At 52.5% G+C, this 21,693-nt stretch overlaps 1 protein-coding gene across 1 annotated transcript in view; it reads left to right on the forward strand.

Annotated features, from left to right (window-relative positions):
• Window positions 1-13,459: 13,459 nt before the first annotated feature.
• The window catches only part of KIRREL3 (kirre like nephrin family adhesion molecule 3), a 406,243-nt gene continuing 398,009 nt past the window's right edge, over window positions 13,460-21,693 (forward strand). Inside the window, exon 1 of the mRNA XM_030964890.1 lies at window positions 13,460-13,635. Within this exon, the coding sequence (XP_030820750.1) occupies window positions 13,575-13,635 (61 nt within the window). The 5' untranslated portion in view covers window positions 13,460-13,574. The remainder of the gene's footprint in view (window positions 13,636-21,693) is intronic.

Raw genomic sequence — 21,693 nt, forward strand, 5'->3', positions numbered from 1 at the left:
TTTAACTCCAACATTTATAGATTCCCAAAAGTGCCAGTGGGTTGGAGGGTGACAGTGCCACCTCTGCAATGACACTGGACAAACCAACAGTCTATCAAATTCCTCCTCTTCTACAAAAAATGCAAACCAATGAGTTATTTACATAAAATGTGTGGAAAAGGTTGTTACAAAAATGTAAACATCAGAAAATCTAGAAAATCTCAAAAATCAGAGCAACAACATTGGGAAGGAATTGTTCCCTGGGAGGTGGGCAGGCTCTGGCACAGGGTGCCCAGAGCAGCTGTGGCTGCTGCATCCCTGGAAGTGTCCAAGACCAGGTTGGATGGGCCTTGGAGCACCCTGGGACAGTGGAAAGTGTCCCTGCCCATGGCAGGGGAGGAATGGGATGAGTTTTGATGTCCCTTCCAATCCAAACCTTTCTGGGATTCTGTGACTTACAAATACAAATGCAGATTTGCAACTGTAAATGTGGATTTGCTAATAGGCATTTTACCCCAAACTCTTGGGCAGCAAAACTTCCCAGGTGTCCCCAGGCAGATGCAATGGGTCACACATTCCCTCCTCTTCCATCTGCACTTGTCACTATAGGACACCAAAGAACACAAGTGCACACCACTGTTCTCAAGGTGGAGGAAAAAGGGAAGTTTATTTTCTGACTCCAACATTTATAGTTTTCCAAAAGTGACAATGGATTGGAGGGTGACAGTGCCACCTCTCCAATGACGCTGGACAAACCAACAGTCCATCAAACTTCTCCTCCTCCATAAAGGAATGCAAAACAATAAGTTATTTACAGAAATGTGTGAGAAAGTTCACTACAAGAATGCAAACATCAGAAGGCTTAGAAAATCCTAAAAAACCAGGATGACATCCACTCACTAATTCCATTCCCTGGAAGCAAAACCCCAGCAAATGTGGGGAATCTGTTCACCCACCCAACACCTGGGTGAGGAACAAACCAGCCCAAACCATTGTGCCCCTCTGTCATGGATGGCTCTTCGGGCTGGCAGTTAAACCCTTGCCTTGCTGCTCCTGTAAAGCTTCCCTGTGGGAGAGCTGGGTTTGTTTTCCTGCTTCCCCCACTCCCCTCCTCACACCCAGCCCTGGCATCGCTCTAATTGCAGTAGGTGTGTAATAGCTGCTTGTCAGTGCCCCTCTGTGCCCAGGTGACAGGTGCCCTGGCCAGGAGCAGGGTTATTATGGTGATTATTGCTATCAGTGCTGTGATTATCAGATTATTCCATGGCCTGCATGGCCCAGCAGAGGTCAGGGCTGCAGGAGATGCTGTGGGAGTGCATAAAAAAGGGGAGCCCCATGTGCAGGGGGATTGTGATGAGGGAGCTAGGCAGACAAGCAGGCAGGGCTGAGGCGCCCTGGCTGGCCAGGAGAAGGGGAGCAGGGGGTCAGGTTTAATTGGGTTGTGCCCAATTCTGTCAGAGGTCGACATCACCCACAGGGTGAGGTTGGCAGGAAAATGTGGGTGTGAGCACTGCCTGCAAGTGGAGATGGGGTGGGTGACTCGGGGACAGGGGCCTGGAGCACTCCAGGGTCACCTTCCAGGGCAATTATGGTCCCTTTATTATATTTATCCCAGGAAAAGCATCCTTCCCCTCAGCACTGGCTTGTCTGTGCTGTTTGCAGTGTGTGGCTCTGCACAGCCCAGCTGCAGGAGCAGGAGGAGCCTCTCTGCCCCTGGGAGGGAAAATACCAGCCCAGATCTCCAGAAAAGTTCTCCTGGGGAAAATCCCCCTTTCCTAGCGGGCTCTGGAGGGTGTGATGCTGAGCATTTTGGGCCAAAATCCCCACAAATTGCCTCTGATGCCTCCATCACTCCTGGACACAGAGAAAGCCCCGGGGTAGAGTGGGGCTGGCCTGGGAGAGCCACACTGGGACATGGTCCCGGCTCTCCCTGGTGTTCCTGGGCACGGGGAGCAGAGCCATGGCCAGCTGGTCCATCTGTCCCAGCTGGTCCATGTCCCTGGCCGTGTCCTCAGCATTCCCATGCCACCCCCATCCTGCCACTGCCCTGTCCTGCAGCCTCCCCAGAGCTCTGCTGGGCCTCATTTTGGGATGACCATGAGCTTTCCGTGGGCTCTTAGAAGGGGAGAGGACCTCAGAGCCCAGAGCCAGCCTTGGACTCGCTGTCCTCAGCAGGGCCCTGCTCTAACCTGTGGGAGAAGTCTCCCAGCGCCACCTGGATCACACCTTCCCAGAGCCAGAGCAATTCCTGCTGTCCTTTGCCATGCCTGGGAAAATGCTCCCTTTGTCCTGTCTTTTCTCCCTCTCCCCACTTCTATTCTTCCACCCAGAAAGCTTCAAGCGTGAAGCACTTTAAAATTCAAGGGAATTCAATACAATGCGGGAGGTTTTGTAATTTTTTGTCTGTTCCTCCTCCTCCCTCATCTCCAGCATGTTTCATTTGGTGTCTCCAGGCCCTTTGCTGGGGCACATAAAGGCTGAGCAAAGCCCTTTTGCAAAACTGGGCATCCTGGTGGTTCCAGAAAAAGCCACGGAGCAGAGAGGAGGGAAAGGCAGCTGTTCCAGAGTGTGGGCTCTTAACAGCTCCCAAATCAGGGCTGGAAAATCCTGGGGGTACTGCAGGAAAGGAGCCCCTTCCCTTCTGCATCACTCAGCACCGTGCCCACTCTCCTGCATCTCAAATCAGCCATTTCCCTGGATTTCCTTCACCTCCTCCCTGTCTCAACGCATCAGTTCACACCAAACTGGGCCTGAAAGGGATGATTTGATCATTCAGCATCCCCCACGTGGGTCCCCAACCTCAGCCCCTCGGTGTGACCCTCCCTGTGCTGTTCCTGCCCTGACCCAGGAGCTCCTGGCTGCACTGAGGTGTTTCCATGTCAGCTCCCACTTACTGCTGTGAGTGATTCCTCTCAGCCAGGCCAGGCACTGAATCACTGCTCTGTGATCCTGTAAAATTAACATGGCCTGCTATAAATAACCTCTCCCTAATGGCCTGTCAGTCCAGGCCTCTTGGACAGGCTCGGCTCATGTGAGCGAAAGCTTTAACGACCGTAATTGAAATTAGATGAAACCCATCAAGGCTGGGCTTTCTCTGACCCGTGCTAGGACAAAACCTGTCATGCAGCAGGGAGAAATTCCCCCTCCAGGATGTGCCATGCCTGTCTGTGTCTGGGAACAGGCTCTGCAAGTGCAGCCGGTGGCTCTTTGTGCACAGAGGGCAGTCAGGGTTTTCCCTGGGGTGGCAGCAGCAGAGGGGGAAATGTGGCAGAGGCCCTGGGGGTGCTCTGATGTCCAGGGATGTGCTCTGGGATGCTCAGAACCAAACCTTTAGCCCCAACAGCTGGGTGTTGAAGAGGAAACACAAGTCATTGTGGCCGATGATGAAACAGAAGCTTCATTTTGCATTTGGGCCCAGCAAAGCGAGCAGCAGCACCTTCCACAGGGTGTTTGCCCTCATCCAGATTCCAAGGGAGTTTCAGCTGCTGCCACTCCAGGATCAGGGCTCAGATGGGATTCCCTTGGCACACATCTCAGTGTTTTGCTGTCGTGTTTCTCCTCCCATACAGACCCCGAAGGGCCCTGGGCTCCCTGGGGCTGCAAATCCCACACACCCACCCCCAGCCCTCATGGTACCCCTGGGGATGGGACAACAAATCCCCCCTGAGCACCTCGTGTGCTGCTCGCACACAACAAAACACCTCCTCCCCGGGGACAAAGGGTGGCATGGGGCAAATTAGGAGCTGCCAAAGTGTCCCTGAAGTGCTGCTTTGCCCAGGCCACCAGCGAGCCTTGGGATGCACGGGGGTGTTGGTAACGAGGGGGCTGGGAAGGGGGGATTGCTGTGGGCTTTGGGTTTGTTCCTAAAGGCCGGGAAAGAGGATAAGACAAGAAAATTGACTTTCTTTTTAGGTCCTAATAGGCCCCAGGAATTTACAGGCACGCAGAGACACCCAGAGAGAAGCTTGGCTTTCATTACCCAGGGAGAGAGGCTGAAGGCTCAGCAGGGGAGATCGGAGTCATTGCTGCAGGAGCTCTGCAGCAAAAAGGCCTGGAAAACATTCCCTGACTGCCCCTTCCAGGCACCTGTGGTGTCCCTGGGGAAACCAAGGCATGGGAAGTTTGGGTTCCTGTCCTCCAGCCCAAAAGCACGGGGCAGAGGGGAGGTTTTGGGGGAGCACAGCTTGGTATCCTGGCCCCAGAAAGTTGATAAGTAAGAGGAGATCCACACTCGTGGCTGCAGGTGAAATACAGGGTTGGTTTGGGGTGTGGTCCCAAAAAAACAAGCAACAGCATCTTCTGGGAGGAGTTGGGTAAGCAAACAGCATCCAAAGAGCCATTTCATCCAGGCAGGGAGGCCCAGGGATGAGATGGAGATGGATCAGCTCAGCCCCCAGCCTCGATCCAGGCTCTTCCCCACATTCCCCTTCTCTTTAATCCTTGCTTATAAATCTTTCCAGCCTGTGGGAATGAAATTCAGACTTTTGTGTATTTACTAATTGAGAAGATGGATGGCTCAGGGTGAGTTTTTTCCTATTAAGCTTTTTCTGCCAAGCAATTTGCTCCATATGACAAAGATTTTTACTCCACTTGGGCAGCTTTATCTGGTTTTAAACTTACTATTAATATTTTTCACTGAAAAGATTAGATGGTAAAGAGAGGGCAAAGGTTTCCAAAAGTCACAAAGAAACACAAACCCTCCAAATAGAAAAAAATAAAAGTAGCTTAGAGCTATCAGGATGAACTGTCTGGTTGGTCTGCAACAAAGCATCATTTGAATTTAGCAGTTGCAGAAGAATTTGAAAGGGATTGGTTTTAAATTCGCCACCAGAGACAATGTTTTTATTTCCAAATTGCCAGCAAACCCAAAAAATTTCATTTTCTTCTCTGCCTATTTGTAAGGGAATATTCACTGGGGTATTTGATAGCTGTAATTTACTTTCCAAGCTGTGTAATTAGCCACCTCAATCAAACAGCATCATTTCTATCTCTGCTCAAAGAATAAACCATTCCAGTGCACAACAAACCCTTTGCCTGGATTTGAGCAAAGCCCAGGAACAGGCTGGAATTCTGCAGCCAACTTCTGCTTCCAGAGATGCTCATGCTCGTCACGGGCTCTGAAAGCTTCCTGGGAAAAAAGAGAGGGAAAAGTGGGGCTGGTATTGGCTCCAGGCTCTTGCTCATCTCCCTGTAACACAACCAGCTTGGGGAGGATGTGTGCTGGGGAATGTTCATTCCCTGCACTGCAGATGTTGGAGTTTGGGATTGGGAGATGGGGAAGGAGCATCAGGGTCACCCAGAGCTTTCCCTTTTTACACCTGGCAGCACCAGAAGTAGTGCAGGACAGGTTTTTTTCTGTATTTTTGTGGATAAAGGGACCTTCTTTCCCACAGAGACATTTCCCACGAAGGTGAGGAACTGGAAATCTCCAGGGTCCCATTTCCCCCGCTGTGAGGGGCTCAGAGCGGTCTTTTATTGTCTTTGTTGTTTTGCACCCAGAGCTGTGGGTGTCAAACCCTGCTCAGCCCCATTTGGGGCGGCCTCCTTTGGCATTCCAGGCTGGGCTCAGGTTCTGAAGTGATTTCAGATCACACCTGAGCCATTCTTTGCCAGCCCAGCTGATCTGGAGCCAGTCCCAGGAGGCTCCCGGGCATTACAACCTCCCCCTAAACACAGGCAGAGAAAAACGAAGGAAATTGCCTTGTAAAAACCACAAGGACTTTTGGCTTTCTCCTTCTCGCTGGAGCTCTTAAATTCAAGGCTGGCTCTGGAGCCTGCGCAGCCCCTGGCAGACTTGAGAGACAGAACTTTTCTTCCCTCTCCTCCTTAGCATAACAATCCCTTGTTAACATAATAAGATTAATTCTTGTGCTGCAATCAGGAAGCCACACTTTCACCGGGCCCTAAATAATATCATTCCCTTGCCACGTTTATAAAGTAGCAGGGTTTTTTTTTTTTTTTCTTTTTTTCTTTTCGTTTTTTTTTTCCCCTTTGCATTGAAAAAAAAATGGAAATCTTGTAATCTTGAGATAAATATAACGGTGTGGAAGCTTCCCATTCTCCTCCAATCTGATTGCAGTGGCAGCAAAAGGACATGGGCCTAATTAAAGTGCCAATCAAGCAAAAATGGGATTCATTGTTTTAATACAAATACTCCCTTTAACCCTTTGCAGCCCGTTCATCATTTTCTAATGCACTGGTTTTTATCTCCTCAGCAAAAAAAATGTCCAAGCCAGGTTCCAGAGCGAATCTGGAGGATGAAAAATCGCCAAAAATTATATTAAAAAGCATAGCTGGTGATGAGGACAGTGTCCAGCAGGCCCAGCACATCCTTGCCATCACATTTCCCTGCTGCCAGCTCCCCTCCTGCAGCCGCCGGAGGAGCTGCCGAGCTCCCGCCTCCCCTCCAGCGCCCCTGCCCAGCTGGGAAAGTTCCGCGGGAGCCGGAAAACGCCAGTGTGAGAAATGCATATTATATAGCTCTACGCAGATATTTACCAAATGGATTTTGATGTATTGATTAGTAGTGCTGTATTAACATTTTAATAGTGAATGTAGTCTTGTAATTAGAAGGTAATTTTTTAGTCACAAATAAGAACTGTTTTAGTGTAGTTTGTTTTTCTTTTCTCTCCCTCTAAGAAAGGAAAGAGACACTCTTACCAGATAAACAACTACAGGACACCTAAATCTTTCAGAGAAAAGAATTTATTGCTTTCCTAACAAGAAGAAATGGGCTCCGTTCAGTCTCTTTGGCGCTGTGGGGATTAGGTGAAAAAGTTGACACTGACCAGACAGGATCCTGTGTTTGAATGGAATTTATGCATCATGTATGAAGTGTATGAATATGCATCAGACTATTGCTCTTAAGGATTACTCCTTTTGTTAGAGGTGTGTCCTTTTTCCCGGGCCGTGCTGCCTGGAAAAAGGTACCCGGACGCCCGTGCTCTTTGTCTTTATTGTCTCATATTGTCTTAAATCCTGATTGTCCAAATTATTATTACTCTGATTGTATTACTATTTTTATAACCATTTTTATTACTATTCAACTTTTACAGTTTTGAAAACAAGTGATTGGCGTTTTTCACAGCCAGGATCAGATGGCAATTGTCAGCAAGCACTAATGCAGTGTCTGTCATGTTCAGACAGGCAAACATCAGCCTGACCCGGAGTTTTAGTAGCTTTGCAGTGGATTGGGACAATCTGCCCAGATCTGAATATCACCAACCCCCCCGGGCAGGTGGTGGAGGCTGAAATCTGGCCCCAGTTCTCCTGTAAAACCAGCAGGACACTGCGACAATCCCCAGCCACATCTGGGCGCATCTGGGCAGTGAAACAGGAGCTGGGAATTCCGAAAGGCTGCCTGGTGCTCCCTGTGCCTGTTCACAGCAAGGAGCGCTGGCACGGTGGCAATTCCTTCTTATCCCAGGAAACACCTTGTGGAGCTTCACCCTGGGCTTCCAGAGCCATCCCTCTGCACCACCACCTCCTCAGAGGTGCCCCATAAATCCCAGTTTCCAGCAGCACATCCAGCCCATCCGTGCTCAGCAGCCCAGCAGGTCCAGCTCGGCTGCTTTAACCTTGCCTGGCAGCGGCCGCTGACAGAGAGGGGAAGCAGCAGAATGCAAAGCACAGCATTAAAATAACTTTGCATTAAAAGACCTGCATGAAAGGCAGCCAAAAAGCCTCCAGGGAATGGCCTGGGCACTGATCTGGGTGAAGTTAGGAAGGGCCTATCAAGAACCCTGTCAGGGATGGGGTTTGGCAACCTCTGTGCCTTTGATCCCCCTGGGTCCCCAGCGCTGGTTGGGATGGCCCGAGGCTGTGAGAGGAGCAGGGTGGCTGTGGGGGGCATGGCAGGAATTCATGGAATATCCTGAGCTGGAGGGACCCACAGGATCATCCAGCCCAGCCCCTGGCCCTGCCCAGACCCCCAACAACCCCACCCTGTCCATCCCTGGCAGCGCTGCCCAAACCCTCCTGGAGCTCTGGCAGCCTCGGGGCCGTGCCCATTCCCTGGGCAGCCTGGGCAGTGCCAGCACCCTCTGGGACAGAACCTTGCCCTGAGCTCAGCCTGCCCTGCCCTGGCCCAGCCCCAGCTGTGCCCTGGCTCCTGTCCCGGTCCCAGGGCAGAGATCAGAGCTGCCCTCGGGAGGAGCTGCAGCCCCTGAGCTCTGCCCTCATCTCCTCTGCTCCAGCTGAACAATCCCAGTGCCCTCAGCTGCTCCTCAGGGCCCCTCCAGATCCTTTCCCATCCTCAGGGCCTCCTCTGGATGCTCTCTAATGGCTCCATGTCTGTTTGATATCGTGGCACCCAAAGTGCCCCCAGCACGGGAGGTGAGGCTGCCCCAGCCCCAGCACAGCAGGACAGTCCCTCCCTGGCCCAGCTGATGTCCCCAGGGCACGGTGGCCTTTGGGCTGCCAGGGCACTGCTGGCTCATGCCCAACCTGCCCTCACAGAGCTCCCAGTCCCTGCCCGTGGTGCTGCTCTCCAGCCCCTCATTCCCAGCCTGGCCCTGCACCCAGCTGTGCTCCAGGGGGATCTGGCAGGGCCCTGGGAGTTCACTGAGCTGCTCCAGGGCAGGCTCAGCCTGGAGAGCAGGGAAAGCCCCCAGGGCATCACTCACAGCAGTGATGGAGCAGGAGAGGTCCCAGTTCCAGCCCTGCTCCTGATCCCAGCTCCAGCCTTGCCCTCAGACAAAGGGGGTGCCACGCTGGCATAGGAAGCTCTCCCCACCCGAACCCAACATGCCATCAGAGCTCTTTTCTTTCTTGTTTTTAACCCTCAAAGGGTTAGGCTGAGTCCTGATTGGAAAGCAAAAAAAATGGGATAAAGGAATGGAGGAAGGTGCAGCTGTCCCTCCAAACAACAGGAGAGAGGCACAGCCCTCGTCCCACCCTGCAGGACCTCGCTGCAGTTTTGGGGCTGAGAGGTTGTGGAGGTACCAAGGATATCCCTGGGGATGGCAGGCTGGGGTTTTGGGGGGATATTTGGGGCTGTGTTTTTCCTACCAGCAAACCAGGGACACTGGGGCAGGAGGCTGATCTCCCAGGAGGTCACCCCATTGTGAGATGCTCTTGGAGGGGGCAGAAAACAGGGAGAGAAAGGAAAACCTTTTCACTTGGCCCCAGGTAGACGCTGCTTTTCCCTGCAAGAGTGAAGGCAGCTGCCCTCCCCTGGCTGTTCCCAGGCCCTGCCTGTGGCTGCCCACATTGCTCCAGACCCGCTGCACAAGAGCTTTATGGAGTGCCACAGGCGGAGGGGCCTTGGCAGCTCTCCACACAGCCGGCAGCAACAGGAGACAAGGAGAGAAAAGAGCCCAGGCTCTCCTGATCTCCTTCCCTGGCCTTCCCTGGGCTGTTTTCAAAGAGGATCCGGGGGGAGCTGTGGAAAGGGACTGGCATTTTTGGCTGGGGCTGCTCTGGAGAGCGAAGCAGCACCAGAGCTGGAGCATTCAAACTCCTCTCACGGCCTGGGCAGAGGGGCAGCAGAACTGGGGAATTTTGGGAGGGCAGCTGCCTTCACTCTTGCAGGGAAAAGCAGTGTCTACCTGGGGCCAAGTGAAAAGGTTTTCCTTTCTCTCCCTGTTTTTGCCCCCTCCAAGAGCATCTCACAATGGGGTGACCTCCTGGGAGATCAGCCTCCTGCCCCAGTGTCCCTGGTTTGCTGGTAGGAAAAACACAGCCCCAAATATCCCCCCAAAACCCCAGCCTGCCATCCCCAGGGATATCCTTGGCACCTCCACAACCTCTCAGCCCCAAAACTGCAGCGAGGTCCTGCAGGGTGGGACGAGGGCTGTGCCTCTCTCCTGTTGTTTGGAGGGACAGCTGCACCTTCCTCCATTCCTTCATCCCATGTTTTTGCTTTCCAGTCAGGACTCAACCTTCCTTGGAAGCATTTGTGCTGTGACCAGGCAACAAAGGGGAGTGGTGCTCTGCAGAGGGGAAACTGAGGCACGAGGGATGCGTTTCCTTAAAGCCTGGGAAGGCTTTCAGCCTCTGAAACAGGAGCAGGGAAAACCTCCAAGTCCCAGCTCCATGCTTTTCCAGCAGGACTCTGCACAGCTTTCACTTGTCATGTGTATTTTTAAATGACAAGGAAAAGATTTTCTAAACCAGGGAAACGTGATTATTTTCCTCTCTCTCTCTCTTCCAGGTGCTTGGCTTAGCGTTGTAATACCACAAGAATGAAATCCATCTGAGTTGCTGTTGTCCTGCTGCTTAAAACCCCATTTTCTGTCAATATTGCTTCATTTTGATCAAGCTGCTTACATGTTTTATATTATTCTCTTTTTTTCCCCCCTCCATTTTGCTGCAGCATTTTCAGAACATTTTGTTTCTTGCACTTCACAGTAAATACTTCTCAGTAAATAGCCTGGAAGTAAGAGAGGCAAAGGCACGAGGAAGTCTGGGCTTTCATTGTTGTGGTGTTTCATATCTATTACACTTGTCAATGTGGAATATAAAAAAAAAATGGGGGGCTGGGGGGAAAAGAGGAATTTGCCTGTTTTATCCCCACTGATAAAGGGGATAAAAGGAGGAAGGGAGAGGTTGAACACCTGCTCATTCCAGCTTCTAGAATTGCCCTTTGCCTTTAGATAGTGCACAGGGCAGGAGTGTGACCCCAAATTCCATGGGGAGACGTGGACACGGCCCCAGCACGCCCAGGTGGGGAGCTGGGGGTGCAGAGGGACCCCACGGGGGCTTTGCAGCTGCAAATGCACCCTGGGGCCAGCACCGGGGCAGAGCTGCCAGCACCAGCTTAATATTCCTCCCCAAAGGCTGCTCCCCCCAGCTCCCTGATTTTCTCAGCTTTTTAATTGGAATGATTCATTTCCTTCCACAACACAGAGCAGATTTAAATGAGATATCCGAGAGGAGCAGCTAATAATCAGTTTGCACTCGATTTGCTCTCCTGAATCAGGTGGAGGGGAGCTGATCTTGCAGGACGCTGCTCAGGCTGCAGCAAGCCAAAATTATGTCAGAAAGCTGATTTTTTTTTTTTTTTTACATGCCTGGTCCTCTAAATCAAATTTGACTACCAATGTAGTCGAAACCACAGAGGTAATCAGTTAATAAAACTTTGCACTTACCTGCTACTTCCACTCAAGGATTTAAAGCCCTTTGCAAAGGTCAGTATTGCAATGATGAGAATTTTCCAGCTGAATGTTTTCACTGGGAAGGAGAAAGAAGAAGGAAAAAAAAAAAAAAGGAAGAGAAAAATATTCATGATTCCTGGAAGTTAAAAATTCTGCTGTTTTGGATGCAGGCAAGGAATAATATTTTTTGTGAAAGGGAAAGAAGAAATTGCCATGCAAATGTTAATGGTGTTTTGAAGCTTCACAGGAAAGCCTGACTTGTGTAGCAGCCTTAATATACATTAGTACCCCTCGTCTGCAAGCAAACAACATTTTGCAGAATAAACTGAAACACAACAGGGAGAGGCTTGGAATTATTTAGAAATCTAATTCCCACTGAAATCAGGCACTGAGCAATTTATTCCACGCACATTTAAATCAGTGCTGCTGCCAGAAAAAAATACACCAAAAAATGCACCACCTGTAACCTGCCAGGCACGGGGACACCACTGCAGCTGTGGCCACTGCCAGAATCCCTGCCAGGGCTGGAGGTGATGTCCTGGTGGAAAATGCATTCCAGGAGTGCCACTATCCCTTGGAGAAATGCAGGAATTGGACAGCTCTGAGCAGCCAGCCCCACTTCTGCACCTCTTTCTCCCAGGGACACGAGCAGGCAGGGATGGGCAAACCAGCACACGTGGACAAACCCAAATAAGCTTGATTTCCTTCGGGATGCAGGCTAAAAATAATAATAAAAGCTCTTTATTTGCAGGGTGACTCCCCCTGCACTGAGAGCAGAGCCTGCGTGCGGTGCTTGTGTTTCAATCAATAAAACTCAGCTCCACGCTGCTCCTAAGCCAGGTTTAACCACCTGGCACCAGTTTAGCTTGTTAGCACAAGTGGATTTTAGAAAGTTATCCTTTTTTAGCCAGCCCAGGACTGGTAGTCATGGTTTGACCATGGTTTAGCCATGGTCCCACCAAGGTAAGCGGGAAGCCCCAGAAGAGCAGGAAGAGCTGTGCAGCCTTTTTTTCAAACTCACCTTGCAGTAATTAGAGTTCACAGCTGTAATTACTTTCTCATTTTGGTTTAATAATTGCCTCAGCCATCCCCACATGCCCCTCAGACTGGTGATGAGGGAGGCTCTGGCATCAGCAGGCATATAAAGTGTAGTGGTAAGCAATGATTTTATTGGTTGGGTTTGATTTTTGGGCACTTCTGCTCTGCCCCCAAACTCCTGCTGGGTGAAAATGAAATTAAAGAAGGTTAAAAAAAAAAAAAAACCAACAAAAAAAGCCACCCAACAGGATAAAAATGGTAATTAAAGGAGAGAAAAGGCCCCTTTGTCCCTTTGCCCAGTCCTGCAAAGTGACAGTGGGAGGTGCTTGCACAGGGTCCACACGTTACAAAAAAAAAACTTTATTGGCGAGAGGTATGTTTCTATTTTTCATTCCCAGCCCCAGTGTATGTTTTTATGGAGGTGTGAAGAGCTGCTGCTCTCCTCCTGGAGGAAATGAGGGTGCAGCTCTTGGGGTCTCCCAGAGGACTCCCCCCCCATCTCCAGCTCCCTCTGCGCTTGTGGGAGGTTGTTGGATATAATTTATCTCGGGGGGGGGGAGGGGGATGACATACACACATTATGTCCCCCTCTCTTTTCCCGGGATTTTGGGAGTATTTTTGGGAGTATCCTGTATTTCAGGATGAGGCTCTGGGTGCCCCCCCCCGGGAAGGCACAGACTGTAGGAGGGGTATTGTTATTTTTCATTCCCAGCTCCAGTGTATGTTTTTATGGAGGTGTGAAGAGCTGCTGCTCCCCTCCTGGAGGAAATGAGGGAGCTCTGGGGGTCTCACAGAGGACTTTCCCCCCACCATCTCCAGCTCTGTCTGCACTTGTGGGACGTTGTTGGATATAATTCATCTCCAGGGGAATGAACACGACATACACACATTATTGACATACACACATTATGTCCCCCTCTCTTTTCCTGGGATTTTGGGAGTATTTTTGGGAATATCCTGTATTTCAGGATGAGGCTCTGGGTGCCCCCCGGGAAGGCACGGAGGGCTCCGGGGCTGCCGTGACTGATGGGCACCGACCCCCCCACACCTTAAACTGAGCTGGGGCGGGCAGAGCCCGCAGGTGTTCGCGCTGCTGCTTCGGGTGCCCCGTTGGGGCGGCGGCAGCCCCTGGAGGGGGGCGAGCATCACCTGAGGCGGGAGCATCCCCAGCGCACCCTCAGCCCCTGGGTGCGCGGCGCTCTGGGGAGGGGGCGATGCGCGATCGTTCGTCCCCGCTGCGCGCAAGTTACTCCCCCTTTCCCCGGCACTTTGGCTCCCTCCCCTCCCTTCCCCCCCCCGCTCCAAAAGCCGGGCTGCGCCGCCGAGGCTCCGCCAGTGAAGGCAGCGCTGCCGGGGGAGGGAGGAGCTGGGGGGGCGGCGATGGAGCGGAGCCGGCGGGCGGCGGCCTGAAGCCCCCGCCGGCAGCGGCAGCGGAGCCCGAGCCCGAGCCCACCCTGAGGAATGAGCGCTCTCCAGGCTGACCTCCTCCTGCTGCTGCTCGGCTGCCTCCTGCTCAGCCACGGTAGGACCCCGCACTTTGCGAGCGGGGCGGACCCGGGGGGGTCCCCGGCTCGGGGTGGGGTGCGGGGGCTGCTGTGGGGAGAAGGGTGCGGGGGAGAGAGAGGGAGGATTGCAGAGTTTTCCCCTCCTGCATCCCCGCCGAGGCGGCTTACCGTTCTTTCCTTTAAAAATAAGCGAAAAATCTTTAGTATGCAAATGAGCGCTTTCTGTTCCAGCTCGGTAAATTGGATCGTGTTTGTGTGTAAACACGGCTTGGCTGAGTAACAGCCCCCCCCTCGCCCCCATCGCCGCCCGGTGCTCCCCCCGGTGCAGGAGGGCGATGGATGCTCAGTTTCGGTACCGCGGAGGAGCCGCTCGGGCGGGCGGCAGCGGCTCCAGCCCGAGGACCGGAGCCTGCGGCTGTGCAGCCGGGCTGAGGAGCGATTTGTGCCGGGGGGTGCGAGGAAGGAGAGTTGTTCCAATGCGGGCAGCCCGGGGGAGGTGGGCACCCCGCGGGGGTGTCACAGCCCCGTGCCACCTCCCCACGGCGCGGGCAGCAGCGTGGGAATCGCAGGAATTCACCCCGCAACTTTACAACCTGCTTGATTCCCACGCAAAAAAAAAAAAAAAAATTAAAATTAAAAAAAAAAATTTAAAAGAAGGATTTGGGAAGGGGATGCGTTTTGGGAAGCTGTATCTGGCACGCTGCTGTGTGCCTGCTCCCTGGACTATCTGTCACCCGTGGAGAACGCTGAGCTGCAGCCAGACCCCGGCTTCGCCTCTGTGCTGCTCATCCCCCCCAACGCCGGTGTCAAATCCCATCTGTGTCACGCCGCCGTGGTCCCCACGCCAGCTTTTGTGAGGGTACGGCTTGGGGATGCTTGGGAAAAAAAAAGAAAAAGGGATAAAAAAACCCCAAACCCACGCAGCCAGTCCATCTGTTGATTAAATGAAAGATAAAACTTTTGGAGAGAGTAGTGCTTCTCCACGGGCAGCTGGTTTTTTGCTCAGCCAGACATTAGTGCTGAACATCCCCCTCCATACGCTGGGTTTCACCCTATTCCCCGAGCAGGGACGCCTTGTTTGTGGTGTCTGTGCTCCTGGTTATCCTTCCCTCCTCTTTTCCTGGGCTCGGATGTGATGCTGGGCTCCTACACTGTCCTCCCTTCCCCTTTTCTCTTCCCCTCACTCTCTGCTTGTACTAATATTCCTTCGGGGAGAGAGCTGTGTTTGCATTTGCCTTTGCTGCTGTACAAAAGAAACCCACTGTGTCCTCCGTGTGGGTTTCTGGCTGAACAAACCTGAACTCTCCTGGTACAGCAGGGCAGCGGCGGGGCCGGGCACGGCAGCGATTTGGGAGCCGCTCCCGGCCTTCCCGCACCCTCCCTGCTCACACGGACCCCGTCAGTCCCTGCAGGTCAAATGGCACTTTGCTAGCGGGGCTGGAGAAGTTTGTGAGCGGGATCCAGCCGGGATTTGTTGGGCTCTACCCCCGCTCTTCCTTTTGCAGCCATGATTTTAATGTGGGTTAATGCACTTTTTAATAGCGCTGGGAAGCCACGGCGGCTCCTCGGCTCTGCTGCCTGAGCTCAGCTGGTTTGTCTCCTGCAGGATCGTGCAGCTGGTACCTGCTTATTCATGCCGGGTTAGGAGGCACGGAGAGTGCCTTGCAGAGCGTTTTCTCGGCTGCTTTCTCCCACAGGATGAGGCAGGAGCGTTTCTGTGGAGTTGCCGCTCTCTGCGCGCGACAAAGGCACCGTCAGCAGCGCCGTGGCTCTTCCCGTGGGTGAAACCACGCAGGGGATCCCTAACAGGATTTAATGCACGGGGTTCCTGCAGCCACACGGTGCTGAGGGGCAGGAAAGGCCTGGGTGCAGGTGCTGAAGCTGATTTTCCAGCAGGTGTTGTGTTTGCCTCCCCTCAAGCAGCATCCAGATGTGGTGGCACTGGCTGACTGTGACAAAGGTGTCCCTAAGGGGATGGGACACCCCATTTACCTGTTTTAGGGGGGATGGGATGCTGTGTGGGCACCCATGGGGCAGCCCTGCCTTGCCCAGGAGGAGCTCGTGGTCCAAAACTCACTTCAAGGGACAACCTAAATCACTTGGCTCTACCCTTCAGGAGTTTCAGGAGCTCCTTTTTGTGGGCAAGGGGCAGGCAGGGCTGTGTTTTCTTGTCAAAGTGGCTTGAAGGGATTTGCCATAATTAAATCCCCCCAAGCCAAGGGCAGCAGGGCTGGAAGGATCACTTGTGCTCAAAACCCCACTTGGGATGTCTGGTCTGGACAATACTTAGAAAAAGTCTCCTTTTCCCAAACCTCCCCAAAAGGACATTTTCCATCACGGGATTTGTACACCTGTGCCCTTGGGTTTGTATTTCATGGGCATCCCGGCGATATCCTGGCATCCTGCTGTTCCTGCAGCCCGTGCAGGCTGGAATTTGGGCTTCCAATGCAGCTGGCAGGAGGAGGAAGCTGCTTTTTGCTCCTGTCTAGGGCTGTGCTGCACCTGGGCACCCTGGGCATGGCTCAGCCTGGGAGGGAGGAGGATCTGTCCCACAGCTCACTGCTCCAGGGGACCTGTGCAGAACAAATTGCCTTCCCTGGAGCATCCTCTGTCTTTGCCCCTTGCAAATGGTCTGGAGCAGCCTGTGCTGGCTGTTTCTGAGAGTTGATGGGTCAGTGCTGCAGGGCTGGTTTGCCCTGGTACCACTCACTCTTCCACCCCCTCCGGGCTGCCAGGGCCAGGCTTTGGTGGGAGGGAGAGAAAGTTCCAGCACAAGTGGCCTCCTGTGGAGATGGAATGTGTGGGACCCTTGGTGGGAAGGAATTGCTGCTGCCATGAATCTGCCTGCCTTTGCTTCTGCCTGGGGGATAACTCACCCATCCCTCCCCTGCTGCAGCGCCAGCCAAACTGGGGGAGGCTGGAAACAACTGGGGGAGGCTGGAGACAACTGGGGAAGGTGTCTCAGTGTGGGAGCTGGGGCTGTGGGGAGAGCAGCACTGACGATGAACCTACAGCCACCCCCTCCTCTCACTGACCTGCACTAGGTGGATTTGGCAGCATCTTAAATTTACCTTGGATGGGAAGATTTCTGCCTGTCTGGGGCTCTCTTTCCAAAGGCATGTTTGCTTTCCCTCGGGGTGATGAATACCGAGTTCTCTGGGTGTTGCAGGGTATGTTTTTCTCCTTCACAGTTCAGTTGGTTCCTCCCTGGAAGCAAATGCTTTACAATCTTCTGTCAAAGGGGCCCGTTAGCAGCAGCAGTGGCTCAACTTCCCACTGGCTCAGCAGCAGCCCCCAGGTGGAGAAGGGTGAAATTATGCTGATGAGAGAAACCAGGCCAATTCCACCCACTAACACTGATTAGGACCAGGAGATGAGGATTTTCACATCTTGGGGGTGGTTAGTGGGTGATGGGGAGGAAAAATACAAGGTTTGGGGTGCTGGGAGTGTGTGTGTGCCAGAGCTGGGGCACTTGGGGGGTTTCTGAGTCTGACAGCCACGAGTCTGTCAATGAAAAGCCTGGAAATCTGTGGCTGTGGTCCCTGTTCCACGTTAATTCCTCCTGCCACGTGGAGAGCAGGGCAGCTTTGCCAGGGAGTGTGTTGGGCTGTTCCCTAAGCCCAGCAGGGCAGTGTCAGCACTGGGAGCTGTTCAGGACGGACCAGGAGTGGAAACACCCAGCGAGCTTTGAAAGTGATGGTGAGGAAGAGCTTCTGAAGCTCAAGAGGTCACACCTCGGGATATTCTGTGGTTCTGTGAACTGGAAATGGCTGAGTAGAAGACAGAGGTGCTTTGGAAAGTGCTTTGTGAGGTGCTGCTGGTGGAAAGGTGCAGGTTTGGCAGGGGCAATGCATTCACAACTGGGCTGCATGGGGAGGAAACTGAAATAAGCCTCAAGATAAAACTGGTGTGGTCCAGTCTGTGCTGTCCCAAAGGAATGGTGCAGAATTGCCTCCTCCAACACCTGCTTTAACACAATTTAGGTTTCCCATCTCCCATCTGCACCTCCTGCAGTGAGAGCCACGTGAGGACCACTGATGACTTTGCTCAAATCAGCTTTTCTTGCAAGGTTTCAGCTCTCAGAAAAGCACAGGAGGGAGGAGCTGGGGTTTTGCTCAGGTGCCCTGTGCCAGAGGGAGGGGAGCTGGGCAGATGTTCCTCCTCAGATGTTCCTCCTCAGAGCTAACACCACATTCCCACCAGCCTCCCCCTGCCAAGGTTAAGCAGAGGTGCCCAGGCAGTTTATGCACAGCACATCTCGGGCTGATGTCGATTATTTCTGTGCTTTCCTGTTGGTTTAGGGGACACCAACTGGAGTCTGAACGTGCCTAGAAATCCCTGACAGGTTCCCAGCACCGCGTGTCACCGGCTCCAGCCACTCTGTAGTCGGACTGCAAACGTCAGGATAAAAAAGCTCCGTGCTCTTCTTTCTTTTGTCGCTGTAAATAAAGGGGGGAGAGGCCAATGTGCCCCTTAGGTTGTGAGTTGGCTGAGGATCAAGGGCTTTGAATAAACTGTTTTCTTCCTGTGAGCAGCCTGTGATGGAGAGTGTGGCTGCTCCAAAGCTCTGATTTAATGATCGGCTTTGCGAGTTTGTACAGTGCTCTCAGCTCCTCAGCACGCTGGGTGCAGGGGGCTTTATGGAAATGCTGCTGGAGAATTGGCTTTACATCACTTCCAGAATCCTTCCAGTAGGATTAAACAGCTTCTATTTATTTATTTATTTACTTTAAAACCCAGCAAATTTATACCAACAATTGCTGAAGGCCCTAATTTATCTTCTGTTCAGGAGCAATACAAGTCTTTCCTTTGGCTTCATTGAGAGCCACCTCTGGCCAAAGAGAGCGACGGAGCCACAGTGACCATGTACAAGCTTATTGTATAAATCAATAGGTAGTGAAACAAATTGGTTGTAAATCAGTCTCTTATTTGCTGAGATTTAAGGCCTTTGGTGGAGCCGTGAGTTTTTGAGGCGGTCTGCCCTGCCTTAAGGGCTGGCACATGGCCTGACTTTCGCAGGGATGTGGGAACCCAGTATTCATTTCAAACCTGCCAGGAGATGTGCAGGGTTTCTTGGCTGGTAAGAAATAAAGTTTAAAATCTGTGCTCGTCTTTCCAGGCAAAGGCTGAGCAGCAGGACCCCCTTGCTGCTCAGATCTCAGGGGTTTCCATTCCTCCACTGCACCTCATGGCACATCTGTACTCCAGACTGCTCAAGGGGGAAGAGGAAAGTATCCATTTCTGAATTGTGCCTTGTGGTAGGAGAGAGAAAATGCTGGGATTTGCTCTTGGAAACGGTGGCCTAACAGATGTCCTGGTTCAATATGCCCTTTGATTGTAGCCCAGCCTGTTTATTCATTGCCTCGCTGGCAAGACCCACACTCAAGTGTTTGCCTTTCCCTGGTGGCAGCAGCAGCCTCCAAAGTGGAGCAAAGGAGCTGCAGGTCACTTGGCTGTTACATGGCTCTTCCTTTTACCGACTTGCATTAAACAGCTTAAAATCTAAATGTGCTTTTAGTGCCTGTGAGCGATGGGCTCTGGGCGTCCTGCCTCGGGTAGTGTCACATGCTGGGGAAGTGGGAGGTGGAACACTCACATTGTTAAATTCAGATGCTAACTTGGGGATAAGATCTTGTCTTAATGTGTTCATTCAACGCCCCCACTCGCAACAAAAGCTACAGCAGCTCTTGGTCTGCTGCATTTGGGGTGGAGCAGGATGTAATTGGTTTTTGAGGGCTTTGCCATAACTGCTGCTCATTAACCATTGATGCAGGCACGGTCAGACTTTCAACTCGGATAATAGATGCTGTCTTTTGTTTGCAATTACTTTGCGTTGGGTGGAATTGCCTCGCAGGTTTCACATGTGTGTGGTCGTGTGGTGGCTAATTCACCTCCTAAGGGCTGCTGGATTTATGTTCTGGGCTCTGGGGCTGTCATGCTCAATATGAGGCAAAGGCAGTGGTGACCGCCCTGCCTGGCTGGGCCGGGTCTGGGAGGATGCAGCAGCACCTCCTGAATGTTTCTGGAGCTTTCTGGGTGAGCAACCCCAATGTTGTGGGAGGGGAAATAATGGAGAAAATGTTCAATAATGTGGTTTTTCTAAGGAGCTGTGCCCAACAGGACACACACTGCAGGCGAGAGGAGCCCTGCCAATTATGAAATATGCACTGATGGTGGAAGGGATCAGCTCCTCAAACTTCTCCATGGGTGAGGGATCAATCTTTGTGCTGTGGGCCCCATATAAGCACGGAATATAAGTGAGTGGAAGCGACAGGGTTTGGAGTCCCACCTTGCATTTTGGGCAGGTTGTCATTAACCTTATATCACCTAACTCGTTAAAAGGTCAGAAAGGAAAGGCCTGATTCCGATGGTGGGAGGGATGAACTCCTCCATCCTCCTGATTCTGATGGTGGAAGGGATGAACTCCTCCATCCTCCTGATTCTGATGGTGGAAGGGATGAACTCCTCCATCCTCCTGATTCCAATGGTGGAAGGAATGAGCTCCTCAAACTTCCCCATAGATGAGGGATCAATCTTTGTGCTGTGGGCCTATATAAGCAGAGAATAGAAGTGAGTGGAAGAAGCTACAGGGTTTGGAGTCCCATCTTGCATTTTGGGCAGGTTGTCATTAATATCACCTAACTCGTTAACAGGTCAGAAAGGAAAGGCCTGATTCCCTCTCAGGTCCTGTTGTCCCGTCCCCCTCCCACCCCCAGCATAAATGAGTATTCAAGCAGTCTGCTGCCAGTCAGTGAATGTCAATATTGGATAAGTGTTTCCTTTATATCACTGCAATTTAGCATAAGCTGCTTGGAAACAAATGTCTTCCATAAGCATGAGGTGTTTCAGTAAGTACACAGTCAACATTACTATGAGGATTAAATAAATGTCAGCCCCACTTGTATGCTCAGCAGCGAGTTAAGACAGCCGAACTTGCATAATGGCCAGCACGGCAGGAACAACAGCAGGGATTTTGAGTCTCTGGAAAAAGTGGGAAGGAAGGAGCTGCTTTGGATGGATCTGAAGCCCCTGGATCAGGAGGGGATGTGGAGACAGGTGCAGAAGCTCCTTAGAGCAGGGGTAGCTGATGATGGGAAGGAATCCTTCCCTGTGAGGGTGGTGAGGCCCTGGCACAGAGGAGCTGTGCCCTGTCCCTGGGAGTGCCAGGGTGGATGGGAGCCTGAGCAACCTGGGATAGTGAATGTCATCCCTGGCCATGGCAGGGGGTGGAATGAGAGGCATTTCAAGGTCCCTTCCAACCCAACGCATTCTGATTCTATGGTGTGGAGTGCAAAGAGACGCCTGGAGCTTCCTTCTGGACAACCAGGCCTGCTCTTTCTTTGGTGCTGGCTGCAAACCAAAGATGAAAATGTGGTTTGGCCAATATTGGCTGGGTCTGGTGAGGCTGCTGGCCCAGGAGGAGAAGGCTGCTCCTGCAGATCTGCCCAGGTGCCCAGTGCTTGGCTGGATCTGCCTCTGCCTTTCCCAGTGCTAACTGGGAGTTGTTGGCTGCAGCTGGTGAGGCCAAGGATGAGGCTCAGCTGTCACTGCTGTGTGACAAACTGTGAGCCCTGATTCACCTCCAGCTCAAGGCTTCCCAAAGCCACAGAGAGGAGGAAAGGGTGGCACTGGTCCGTGCTGGCAGCGCTGTGGGGCCTGCAGGTGCTGCAGGGAGATGGTCACCTCAGGCTGCTCTGCCTTCAGGTGTTGGGTGAGAGCTTCTCTCTGTCAACAGGAAAAGGCCTCTGGCTTCTCTAGAGGGATTTAAACCTAGCCAGCACATGGAGATGTTGCTGAGCAGCCAAGGCTTGAATCTTTCCCTCAAGCTGTGTCTGCAGGAAAACCCTGCTCTTTCCCATTCCTCACTTGCCATCTTCACCTGTCACCCCGAGGTGTCACTCGGTGCTCTCTCGGTCAGGTTGTGACAAGTTCTGCCAGCGAGGAGAAAACCCAGGGAGCATGGTGGGGGCTGAGCTGGCTGTGCTTCCATCCCAACCATGCAGAACCGCTGCTCTCTCCCCAGCTGGCAAGGCGCTGACTGCAGCCACTTGTTCCCAGCTGCACAAAAATAACTG

This window comes from Camarhynchus parvulus, chromosome 24, assembly GCF_901933205.1.
Source record: "Camarhynchus parvulus chromosome 24, STF_HiC, whole genome shotgun sequence".
Classification (NCBI taxonomy): domain Eukaryota; kingdom Metazoa; phylum Chordata; class Aves; order Passeriformes; family Thraupidae; genus Camarhynchus; species Camarhynchus parvulus.